This window comes from Petaurus breviceps, unplaced genomic scaffold (assembly GCF_028583685.1).
Source record: "Petaurus breviceps papuanus isolate PSGF00001 unplaced genomic scaffold, PetGlider_PUasm1.0 129, whole genome shotgun sequence".
Taxonomy (NCBI): Eukaryota; Metazoa; Chordata; class Mammalia; order Diprotodontia; family Petauridae; genus Petaurus; species Petaurus breviceps.
The window spans coordinates 12,016,187-12,028,431 of NW_027185665.1; the positions used below are offsets into that span (position 1 = coordinate 12,016,187).

The following is a 12,245-nucleotide window of genomic DNA, read 5'->3' on the forward strand; positions in this document are numbered from 1 at the left end:
TGTGTTTTTTCCTGCATTACATGAAGGAAAGCCTATGTTCCCTGGGGAATGCTTTTTGTAATGACATATTTAGACACAGAAGACACCAAGAGTCAAGCGATGCTGACTTTAACGAATTATGTGGACCTAAGACATGCAATCATTCCAACCATCTACACAGGGAGAAGCTGCAAAGGATGATGGTTCAGTCCTTCACTTCACCTTCCCCATTCTTATGATCATGCACACCTATACAGGACCTTAGTTATAGGAAAATAAGACTCATGACAGAATCTTGAGAGAGTATTGAGACTAGGGTTGTAGCCACCTTGTCCCACTAATTACTTCTATGACCTTGCTTGTCCAAACCACTCCCATTTTCATCACTTTGTGAATTGCAGAGGAATCTTTCTTCCCTGTCTCTCAGCCTTGGTTCCTATTATAAAACATTTCTACACTTAAGATTTAAATCACAGCCAGTTCTAGCTAAAATCTGCAGTTGAAACTCTCCCTTCCTGATGTCTCACAATTATAAATTCATCTCCCTCATCCTGAGTAGTTCTGTGTTCCAAGTCCTTTGGCCCAACAAGGATAGGCTAATTTGGTTCATCTTTAAGAATTCTCTTCATGATTGGTCTTGTTCTTTCATACCACTTCATCACTCCACCAGCTAAACATCAATAGCCCTGGTTGGCCCTTTGTCTGAAAAACTTATGTAAATCCAAGGCCTTAGTGACTGTGGGCCTTCTACTGGCTCACTGAAAGTCAGGGTCACCAATCCACATGCTGCCCAGGGAGAAGAAGAGGCTGAGGTAGGTAAAATGCCATCCTATCCTGATTAGATCACTGTCCATCTGTCCATCCCCTTTAATATTATATCAATATTAATATTATATCAATGTATCAATGAACCATTCTGCCCTTTCCCAGTGCTGTGTGTCATTCATCTGAACTCTATTCCAGATTTGTACAACATTTCACCTGATAACCTTCAACATCTCTTCTAGGTCTATGATTTTGAGTTAATAGACAAAACAAACAATAACAACAAAATAAAAAACACAAACATATAGATTGTTATCTGTGAAACAATAACCTTCACTGAGTAAATGCTTTTGGCTTTTTAGGATGAAGAGCTAATTTTCCTCCCTGACCTAAGAAATGAAAGCACTCTGGCAGGCTTAATAAAAAATGGTAACACTTGCATTACTGACATCATTAACCATCAAACAGTATTATTGCTATTCTCAAACTCATAGAGCTTTAGTAAATTGTCTAACGTATTTGGGGCTTATCTGAGGTGAAGGTTAAATGCACAAGGTTTCTTTTGGTTGCAGTTGCTGATATTGGACACAGAGCTCTACAAATATGCTAAAACATTGTAACTAAAGGCTTAGCGACATAATGGTTCCCATCAAAAGTTAGGGAGTATATAAAGCCATCATGATTTCTCAACAAATTTATTATCTTTTTAACTTATTTTCTTTATAAAATAAACTGAAGGTTGATGTTGTTTGTAGTAATATATCATCACCATGGTGATGTAACTTATGATACCGGTCAAAGGAATATGAAATGAAAATAACCAAAACGGTGCTCCCTGCTCTTTTAAAATGCCATGTGTGTCATAACAGAAAACAATACTTGATATCTGAACACACACACACACACACACACACACACACATACAGGAAGAGAGACAAAGACAGAGACTGAGAGTTCTGCAAAATGGTAATGAAGACAGCCTCTTCTTTTCTCTTGTCCTTCCTAAACCCATACCCTGGGCTTTATCCCCTCTGCCAATACTACCACAGGGGGGAAAATTCTTTCACATTAACTTACAGGGATGTAATATGTGATTAGATCCATTAACATTGCAAAAAAAGAGAAAGGACTAATGAAAATGAGTTGTTAGTATTTCAGGAATTGATGGAGAAGATTTTTACTTCCAAGTCCTTCCATAGATTAGTCCCTCAGATTACATCAGGTAAAATATTACACATTCTAGAAGTAGTGAGGTCAAAACTGGTTCAGTGCTAAAAGATGAAAACTAAGCTGTGACTAACTAATATTTTTGTCTTTAGGAATGAATAGTGATATTCTGAATCGATTGATGAGAGACTGAGAGAGGGGTAGGTAGAGAAAAAGAAAAGGAGGGAGAAGAAAGGGAGAGCAAAGTGAAGGGAGAGGAGAGAGAAAACCATCTATTTAGTATCACCTGCTACATTGAATACTACAAAGGAGGGGCTAAGTTATATTGGGGAAAGGAGGACCAAAGAAGTGATAAGATCATCACTTTGGATGGATGGAATATTATTAATGAAATGTGAAACTGCTCAACGCAAATTTTTCCCTCTTCCAAGGAAAAGCATCCTTCAAACTGAAAAAAAAGCACCTATGATTAGCCTAAGATAAATATGGAGATTAGTAAGGGAGAATCAAATTGACTTCCATAAGTACATATTACCAGGTTCAGATTAGATACATCTCAGGATACTGAAAGAAATGGTACATATGATAGTCATCTTTGAAAGATTATCTAAGCTGAGGAAAGCATTGTACTGCAAAAAGACATACGTCTAATTTCAAAAAGTTTAAAAAGAACTCTACTAACTATAAACCAGGGAACTTTAATTCCTAACAAAATACTAAAATGGATTTTATTAAATACATAGTTTGTGCATAACTAGGAAAAAAAAGCTTAGCTTTATCAAGAACAAGACATGGCAACTAACCTAATTACCCACACACAAGAATTCCTGAAGCTGCATACTGATTTAGAAAATCACATTTTAGAATTTTCTATTGTATTTATATTTATGTTTTGTATCTATATTTGTATTTTTATTTATGCTGTTAAACATTTCTGAATTTCAGTTCAATCTAATTCTGGAAGGACTGGGGCTTGTTGCTAGGCACATGTTTGATACCTGTGGACTAAATGAAGGTAAAGTCAATTCAGGACTGGTTGAAATCAATAATAAACATCTATTAAAGGCCTACTGTATGCAATTAATTTCTCTTTTTTTTCTTTTTGGAGGACAATTGGGGTTAAGTGACTTGCCCAAGGTCACACGGATAGTTAAGTGTTAACTGTCTGAGGCGGGATTTAAACTCAGGTCCTCCTGATTTCAGGGCCAGTGCTCTATTCACTGTGCCACCAGCCACCCTGACTGTATGCAATTAATTTCTACAAATATTTATTAGATATATGCTTTGTGCAAGACACTGTGTTGGGTACTTTATATTCAAAGACAAAATGAAAAATTAGGTTATTGCTTTCAAAGAACTTAGGCTCTATGCAAGAATTGATATTTAAACAAAGCATTTATAATATACTTTTAAGATAGGGAGAGTTATCATAAGCCGCTAAACTAGGCAATGGAAATTTAAAATAAAGATAAGAAATATCTCACTAGACTCCCAAAAATGATCATTAATTGACTGATGGAGGGAGTTCTCTAGTGGATTTGTCTTTGGTTTTGTATTGTTTCACATTTTTCTCAGTAATGTTGATAAAGGAATAGATGACATGCTTATAAACTTTGTAGATAACACAGAACTAGCAGACAGATACATCTAAACACCTAACATACTGGATGATGGTCAGGATGCAAAACTATATAAATACGCTAGAACAATGTGACAAATCCATTAAGGTGAAGCATAATAGAGATAAATGTAAAGTTCGACACTTGCATTTAAAATGAATTTCATTACTGCAAGATAGTAAAGGTAGAAGATCTGGAAATATTTGGTGCCTGCAAATTCAATATGAGCTAACAGTGTTTCATGGTAGTCAAAAGATAATCTATTAGCCACATTAATGGAAGGTTCTAGTCCTACTGAATTCTATCCTGGTTAGACAATATCTAAAATATTGTTTTCACAGGTGCCATACTTTAGCATGTGAATAATATCCTGAAATGTGTGACTAGAAGACTTGATATGACTTAATATCCACTTGAAGGATCCTGTGCTATATCGAGAGAGAGAGAGAGAGAGAGAGAGAGAGAGAGAGAGAGAGAGAGAGGAGAAGAAGAAGAAATAGATTTCTCTTCAAGTAGTTAGAAGGTTACTCTATGGACAAAGAATAAAAGTGGTTCTTCCTGGCTAGGGAGGGAAGAATTAGCAGAAATGAGAAAAAGAAGTTTAAGAAAAACAGATATGTGCTTAATGAAAGAAAGGGCAATATCCTTAATATTTAAGAGATGTACAGAAATGAGGCAGAATGCTTCAGGAGTTAATGGGTTATCCTTTCTCTGACGTTTTTCCATGGACATTGGATGATCACTTATGGAGGATATTGTAGAAAATATCATTCATCAGATATATAGTGTACTAAATGGTTTCTGAGGTTCCTTCTAACTCTGTGATTCTATATTTACACGAATTTTTTACTATAACAAAGTTATGTGGCACATACAAATACAAGATGTCCCAAAAGTCTTAGTTTCTTGGGACACTGCATAAAACTTAGTTTACTCCTTTAGTGGGATTACAATCTAGCTGAATTTCTAGATATAGGAGCCAAATAACAAAGGAGAACCTTGAATAAGAATACAGATTTTCTTAATTCATTTTTCAACTATGAACTCTGAATCATGGCTATTCTTACACAGTATAGGAGGAAGAGATGAGGTATACCACTTATATATGCATGCATGTATCACATACATACATATGCATGTATGTATATATTTAACTACTCTACCATAATCCTATTGTAATGCTTCATTGTGATGCAGAGGTGATCCCAGATTCTTAAAGGCTGTGTGGATGCAAGTTTTCCATGGTAGTAAGGTTTTGAATATGAGTTTGGTGAAAGGATATATGTCTGTTAACTTACTTAAGTTCAAAGAGATTCATAACCAGAAAACTAGGTATTAGGTGATAAATGTTTTTGATCATAGTAATTTGCAAAGGCTATCTTCTTAAGCAAGTAAGGGTTGCATACAAAACAAATATAATCATGGATGATTACGGTACAGGAGAATGAAAGCTGAATAACAAAGCACCTAATTATTTAAAAAGCAATCATGTAACAGATGATTAATGATGAAATTAATGGTTTAGATGAGAGTCATGATTTCAGATGAGTGGGAGAAACTTAGTATAGGTTAAAAAGTATTCACAGAGGAGGAACTCTGAAGTCTATTCTAATTTATTTACTCTTTAGATCTCTATTTCATAAGCTCTAAAAATCAGAAGTTTGCATAAGATGGTCTTTTGTATCTCTCCATTTTAAGTTCCTGGAAAGCATAGTATGTTTTTTAAGTCCTGGAAAGCATAGTATGTTTTTTAAGTCCTGGAAAGCATAGCATGAACAGAGACCCATGTAATTCCTGGAAACTATTAGTTATAGTACTGTAAGCTTCAATTTGGGTCTATGTGAAGAGGAGTAATGCTATATTCATTTAGACTTTAACTAATGCTACCATGATCCTGGTATATTTCTTACCATTTCTTTTTTGCCTTTTAGACAACACCATGAACCCCATCATATACTCATTACCCAGTTACAGAAAGTAATTTTTCATGATGCCATCTAAGTTTCGAGTTACAAAAGCCCTTGTAGATCATTGATGCTAACACTCTCATGTGTAAGTCAGATGAGGAAAACAAGTGTTCAGAGAGGTGATTGAGTTTCTCAAAGTCACTGTTAGTAAGTAGCAAAGCCAAGATTCAAAATCAGCTCATCTGACTCTAGAGCCCAAGTCCTTTCCACCATTCTAGAGCTATATATTTTTTTACCGCCTCACTTTAGAAATAGGGCAATTGAAGTTGAAAGTAGCTATTCTAACATCATCTAGCTAAATTGTGGATGATCCAAGACTAGAACTTAGTTTTCCAAAGTCCAGGTTTGGCATTCTTTCCCTTCTATCAAAATGCCTATTGTTTGCTAGACAAAAATCCATGACTTTCATGTATCTCTAGGCTTCTGTTATTTAGAGGGCTTCTTTTCTTTTCACAGTACTTAGGCCTTAGCAAAGGAAAATGGGCACCTAGATATAGAGGCATCCTTACTGGAATGTTCTTAGGCAGAAACAAAAGTACTTTCAGGTGCTAGGTTATGAATTCTGCATTATTGTTATATTGCAGTGTTTCATGCTAAAAGTCTACCCCCAGGAACCTCAACTCATAATTGTCCTTTTTTTCGTCTCTGTGGGTTAAGTCCATAGGAAGGTAAAATGCTTACAAATAGCCAGTGTTCAGCTCAGAAGCTTCAACTTCTCCCCATAGCTGGGCTATCAGCCCTTCAATAGACACAAGAATACCTGTGTCATCCTAACTAACTCCTTAGGAGTGAGTGATGATAGCACTGAATTAGTGTTGGCTTGACCCTGTGAACAGTCAGGTCCCTTCAGGATAATTTTCATCTCTGTTCTCTCTCTCCCTCCTTCTTTAAAGAAATAATCCTTTCCTTTTCTGTACTCTGACAAAAGTAGGCAAATTTTCCATCAGGTCACAATCTTTTTTGATTTGTAAACTTTACAGCATCTGAATGCTTGACTCCGTTATTAAAGAAAAAGCTAGAGTAACTCATAAGCCCCTAAGTCAGAGGAGTCCAAATCATAATGAATACACTGGGAGTGGTTGCATAAATAAAGATTGGAAACACATGAATCAAAGGTAAAGCCTACAACTCCTAAAGCATTCATTAAAGCTACTACTCGATTCTCAGGGGAGGCACTGGACTTTTTAACATAAGGACTATGTTTGGCAAATCTTGTTTCCATTGTGCAGAATGTTATGGTCCCTGTAAATGAAGCCCTTTGTGTACTGTGTAGTAGCCCCCACCTTTCCCCCTCCCACAGAATGTAAGCTCTTTAAAGAGAGGAGTTATTTCCTATCTTTTTTCTTTATATCCTCAGCACCTATCACTGGGCTTTGTACACCGAAGGCTCTTGACAAATACTCATTGAATTGAGTTAAATAAGTAGCAGTGAAAAACAGTATAAGATTTGTCAGAAAGAATCTCTACCATAGGCTGGAGGTGAAGCTGGAGAAATTCAACAGTTTTACTGCCCCCTATTAAATCATATCTTCACAGTATGGCTTCATTATTTAGTTTGAAATAAATTCCTAGAAAACTGGATACCCTAGAGCCAAAAGTATAAAAACACATTTCAAAGGCAAATATAAATTGTTTTGGTATCACTTCTTCCTTTAGGTATTCTCTATTTGTGTGAAAATAGAAAGGTGAGATTAGAAAGAACTGTTAGGTGGGAAGAAGGGATCTTACCCTGGGATGTTATCTATTTAGTAAAAGTCTGCTAATGCAGATCAGCACCTTTTTGCCGATTTATAGTCTTAGAGAATTGCTTGAAGAACCCAAAATTAATGTCTTGGCCAGGTTTACACAGCCAATATATGGCAGAGGTAAGGCCTGAACCCAGGTGTTCCTAACTGAAATCCTCTTTCCATTAAACCAGGATTCTTCCAATTCCTTAAATGTCAAGGTTACTAGTGACGGTAATTATCTTAAGATAATTGTTGATGGTAGGCTGCCTTTCATAAATTGTAAATAGCATTTCCTGAACCTTGCTTTAGTTTTATATCAGGAAACAGAAATGTAAAACCAGTGATGTGATAGAAGAGGAAGAGGCATGCTCTGCTAATCAGAAGCCTGTTTTCCTCTCTTTATTTTCGAAGAAAACAGGATCCAAACCTGACACCAGGCGGGTATGTGTCTATAAAAGTAATTACACATGTGTGTATTCATGCACGAGTATATACACACTCTTAATATACATATGTATATACCATGTTTACACATGCATACATACATATAATTTTTCAAAACTTTTGCACAAATATTTATTTGATTCTCACAATAACTTCATCTGAGAGGGAACAGAACAGCAATACAATCAGGCTAAATGATTTGTTCTTGGTCAAGGGGTCAAAACTAGATCATGCAAAGTGTGGTCTTTTGTTCTTGCATCCATCAAAAGAGAGCTATTAAGGGAGCAGTGTTGAGCTAATGTAATTGATGGAACCTACCTGTTGTCGCCTTCTCTGGAAAAGAAGACGGAGAAAGTCTGAACATTCCCTCTTGCATCTGCAGGTGGACGCCAGCTGAGACGAACAAAGCGACTGGAAACCAAGACAGGGACCACATCTCGGGGAGCAGAGGGGAGGACACTGGAACTTGGGATAGCTAAAGGGGAAGGAGAGGAGTCAGTCAGAGGGGCTGATGGAACAAAGACATGTGTAAGGATGGGAACTACGGCAGTAGTTGGAGCTAATGAGACAATGCAGGGCCAAAGACACAAGACATAAACATGAATAAAAATGGATGGGAGAAAGAACAGAGTGCTAATGATAAAACATTGTCACAAATGTATTTACAGTCTAATTAAGAAACTATCAGTCACCGAGGGCAACAGCAATCTTAGGTCTCTTAGTTTTGTGCCCTTCATGAGCATCAATAATACTAAACTGGCCGCCATACATCAAAATGGCTGGATCAAGCCCCAAAGAAGCCCCAAGTCACTGAATATTTGTTTAGTTTGTGAATAACTAAATGTGAGCATCCCTCTTCTACAAACATGATATCTTTGGAGAGTTGTTGATTTAGCTAGAAGTGACATCAGAGGCTAGCTTCTTTATACATACTTATACAATGTTACTACTACTACTAACGAGGATAGTTTGTATGTATGTTGTCTTCATATAAATCATCACATGTGATTCCAAGAACAATCCTCTGGTAAGTGCTATTATTATTCTCGTATCCTCCACACACAAAACTGTGACCTAGTCAGACTCAGAGATATCTATAGGTTTGTAGAGCTGGGAAAAAAAAAAAGTCTAACGTGACATTTGAACTCAGGTCTTCCTTTGTCAAAGTCTAACTCTATCCACTGCACCAAGGAGCTTCTTTCAGATAACAGAAAGTTTTAGTATTATGTAAATTTGCATTATGCAAATTTAACTCCTGGGCAGGCAGGACCCCTCTAGTAGTTAGGTCTTTCACTCCAGCTCTCTGTAGAGGATCTGGGGGTGGCAGGGTCATCAGTGGTAGCATCATACCAGGATTCCTCAGCTCTAGGCACTGAAGTTGCTGGGTAGCAGAACCATGGACAGGGCAGGGACTTGCAGAACCCCATGGTAGGAAGGGGAGGTCTGAGGAACAGAGAGATCTTCTTACATTAAGTAAGACCTATGTATACAGTGTTTTACTAATGTTTTCTCATATGTTCCTCAGGACAATCCCAGAGGGAGAGTCAACCTTATTAACATTATTAATGTACAGAAGAATAAACTGAAATCAAAAGTGAATAAATGACAGACCTTAGGTCACTTAGTTTCCTAGAAATATTTTCTTGCATGATACACTAATTCAAAATGGAATTTAAGAAAGACCTGCTGTGTTCAATGCCTCCCAAAAGGCAACCTTCTCCCCATTTTGTATAGTATCCTTCAACTTCACCCTCAGTAGAACAATATGTGCACATATCTATAAAACCTTTATTTGCTTGGAAATATTCAAGATATATTTCTGAAAAGCTATATCTTATTCAAGATTAGAATTTTTTGGGGAAGGCTATTGGGGTTAAATGACTTGTCCAAGGTCACATGGCTAATTTTTGTGTTAAGTGTCTAATGCCTGATTTGAACTCAGGTCCTCCTGACTCCAGGGCCGGTGCTCTATTCATCAAGATTAGAAATTTTGCAAAGATCTTACAGGTTTAGACTAGATGACAAGGACCACAACTTCCATAAGTAAGGCTATGCCTAATCACAAAATCAAATGATCTCCAAGAAAAGATCTAGAAGCAAGCAATTTTCAATACTTTAAAACTAACACAGAATATATCCCTTAGCAAAATGAAGTCGTTGATAAATTATAATGATATATTTCATGTTTAAGAAAAAAGAAAAAAGATGTTCTCAAGATTATAATATCAAGTAAAATGATGCTTGCAAACCACTTTTAAAAACTTAAAAACTAATATAAACTCAAGGCATGAATTATATTATTTAATTCAAATGCAGGGAATATATTTAATATTTATTTCATTTTTTTTTTTTTTTGCTTTTTGGAGAGCCGTTGGGGTTAAGTGACTTGCCCAAATCACACATCTAGTTATTTTGTCAATGTCTGAGGCCAGATTTGAACTCAGGTCCTCCTGACTCCAGGGCTGGTGCTCTATTCATTGCGCCACCTAGCCACCCCTGGGGAATATATTTTAAAGGTTTAGAAAGCTTATTTAATCATCACAAGCTTAAAAAAAAATTACAGTTCTTATCTTTCCTACTACTGACCAGTAAGCTTAATTTACATTTTTAGAACATTTGGAAGTGATCATTTAGAAAAGAAAGTGGTGATCAGTAAGCCAGCATGGATTCATTAAGAGCAAATCATACCTGACTAAGTATGCGGGTTTTATTTTATTTTATTTCATTTGATAAGGTCACTAAACTAGAAAGTCAGGTAAATGACAATGATATAGTGATGTATATAGATTGAAGCATCTGGCAAATTCCCTGTTTCCTTGTGAGAAAATGGAAATTATTACATATATTGTGGATCCAAAATATTCTTCAAGAAGGAGTTGGTCTAAATACTTTTGAAGTCACTTCCAACTCTAAAATTATTTGAAACTTTATCATCCATAAATTTTCCGAGACCCTTTTCTAATCTTCCAATTCATTCAATGGGCACAACCTAGCTTCTCAGAATCACAGAAATTTTAACTGAGAAGAAGCTTTAGGTATTATCTATTCCAACTCCCTCACTCCATAGATTAAAAAAAAAAAAGTGACACTTTAGTCTAAGGGGTTAAATGGCTCAAGGTCTCACATATAATTAGTCATAAACTTGGATCTAGAATTAGAATCTTGCAATGCATAGTTGAGAGTTTTACCACAATGCAACACTGCCTTTCTATTGAGCTATCTGTAAATGAAAGTGGCACTTTCAACTACTTGTTTAAACTTACTTGCTTAAACTTTAAATTTTAAGCACAGAAATAGAATGTCTAAGAATGTCATCATTAGATTCATGCTGTCTATAATTAAATTATAAAAAAAGGTGATTGTGAGGAGTCTTCCTCCCCCCCCCGCCCCGACTTTAAATCCAGAATTAGAGATAGAACCTAATGGGACAAATTTTAATATAAGTTGAACTGAAATGTGAAAATTATGATCTTAGTTATTTTTTTCTTCAGAATTCTTCCCTTATTTTTGCAGATCTCCATCTGTCTACAGTTTCTCCTAGCTCCCTAATGTTGCCTATATCTCCGCCTATGCCCACCACATGCACTAAAGGCCTATGCATTAAAAGAGTTTCCTTACCCCTGCCTTGTTCCTATGACATGGACAACTACAGTCACCAAAACATTTATATCTACTTCCCATTTGCCACCAATTATACTGACATTTTGGCTTTGGGTCTTCTGACTTTTCCTTGAGCATTCTCTTTCTCCTTCAGAGGCTACTGGGGGGTTTAGTAAGTATTCATCTATTAGGGTTTAAAAATCACAACTATAAAAATGCTAATATTGCTTTTTGGGAATCACTCCTGCTCTCTGGAGGTTTCCAGTGATCAAACTGCTAAATTCAATCAATGGCCTTTTCTTAATCTACAATTTACTTGACCTTTTAGCAGATGACATGTTCCTAGATATATTTCTCCCTTGGCCTCTATGACACTGTTTTCTCCTGATTGTTCCTATATCTGTATGATTGTCTCTTCCAAGTCTTATTACTGGGCCATTAACCAGTTCCTGGCTGCTAAATATGAATTATCTCTCCCAAACTGCCCTGGTTTCCATTATTTCTTTCTCTATACACTATCCCATGGTTTCATTTTTTTAAAAATTCAGATTATTTATACCCATGCACACACACAGAGTCCTAATGTGAATTCTGAATTCTAATACCAAATGTCAGCTGCTTTTTGTACCTCTCTACACATTAGAATCTCAAACTCATCACATCTAAAATATAAAACACTAGGAAATTTATTCTTATTATATTATTATAAAAATAGAGGTTTATTATTATTATTCACTTCCTTTATCATGCATAACCCCAAGATTTTAATATCTGCTTTGTATATACTCAGTAAATATTATAGGTTACAAGCTTATTGGTTATACCTTGTTTTATTTAATTAGTTCAATAACCTCATCATATTCAGTCATACATACATACATACACACACATATATACATACATATAACACTTAAGTTATTCTTCATTCATTAAAATGAAACAAACAAAAATCACTCTTATCTGTCCCAAATATACCC

At 35.9% G+C, this 12,245-nt stretch overlaps 1 protein-coding gene across 1 annotated transcript in view; it reads right to left on the reverse strand.

Annotated features, from left to right (window-relative positions):
• The window catches only part of LOC138173606 (netrin receptor DCC), a 1,060,615-nt gene that overhangs the window by 443,728 nt on the left and 604,642 nt on the right, over positions 1-12,245 (reverse strand). Inside the window, exon 9 of the mRNA XM_069103651.1 lies at positions 7,987-8,143. Within this exon, the coding sequence (XP_068959752.1) occupies positions 7,987-8,143 (157 nt within the window). The remainder of the gene's footprint in view (positions 1-7,986; positions 8,144-12,245) is intronic.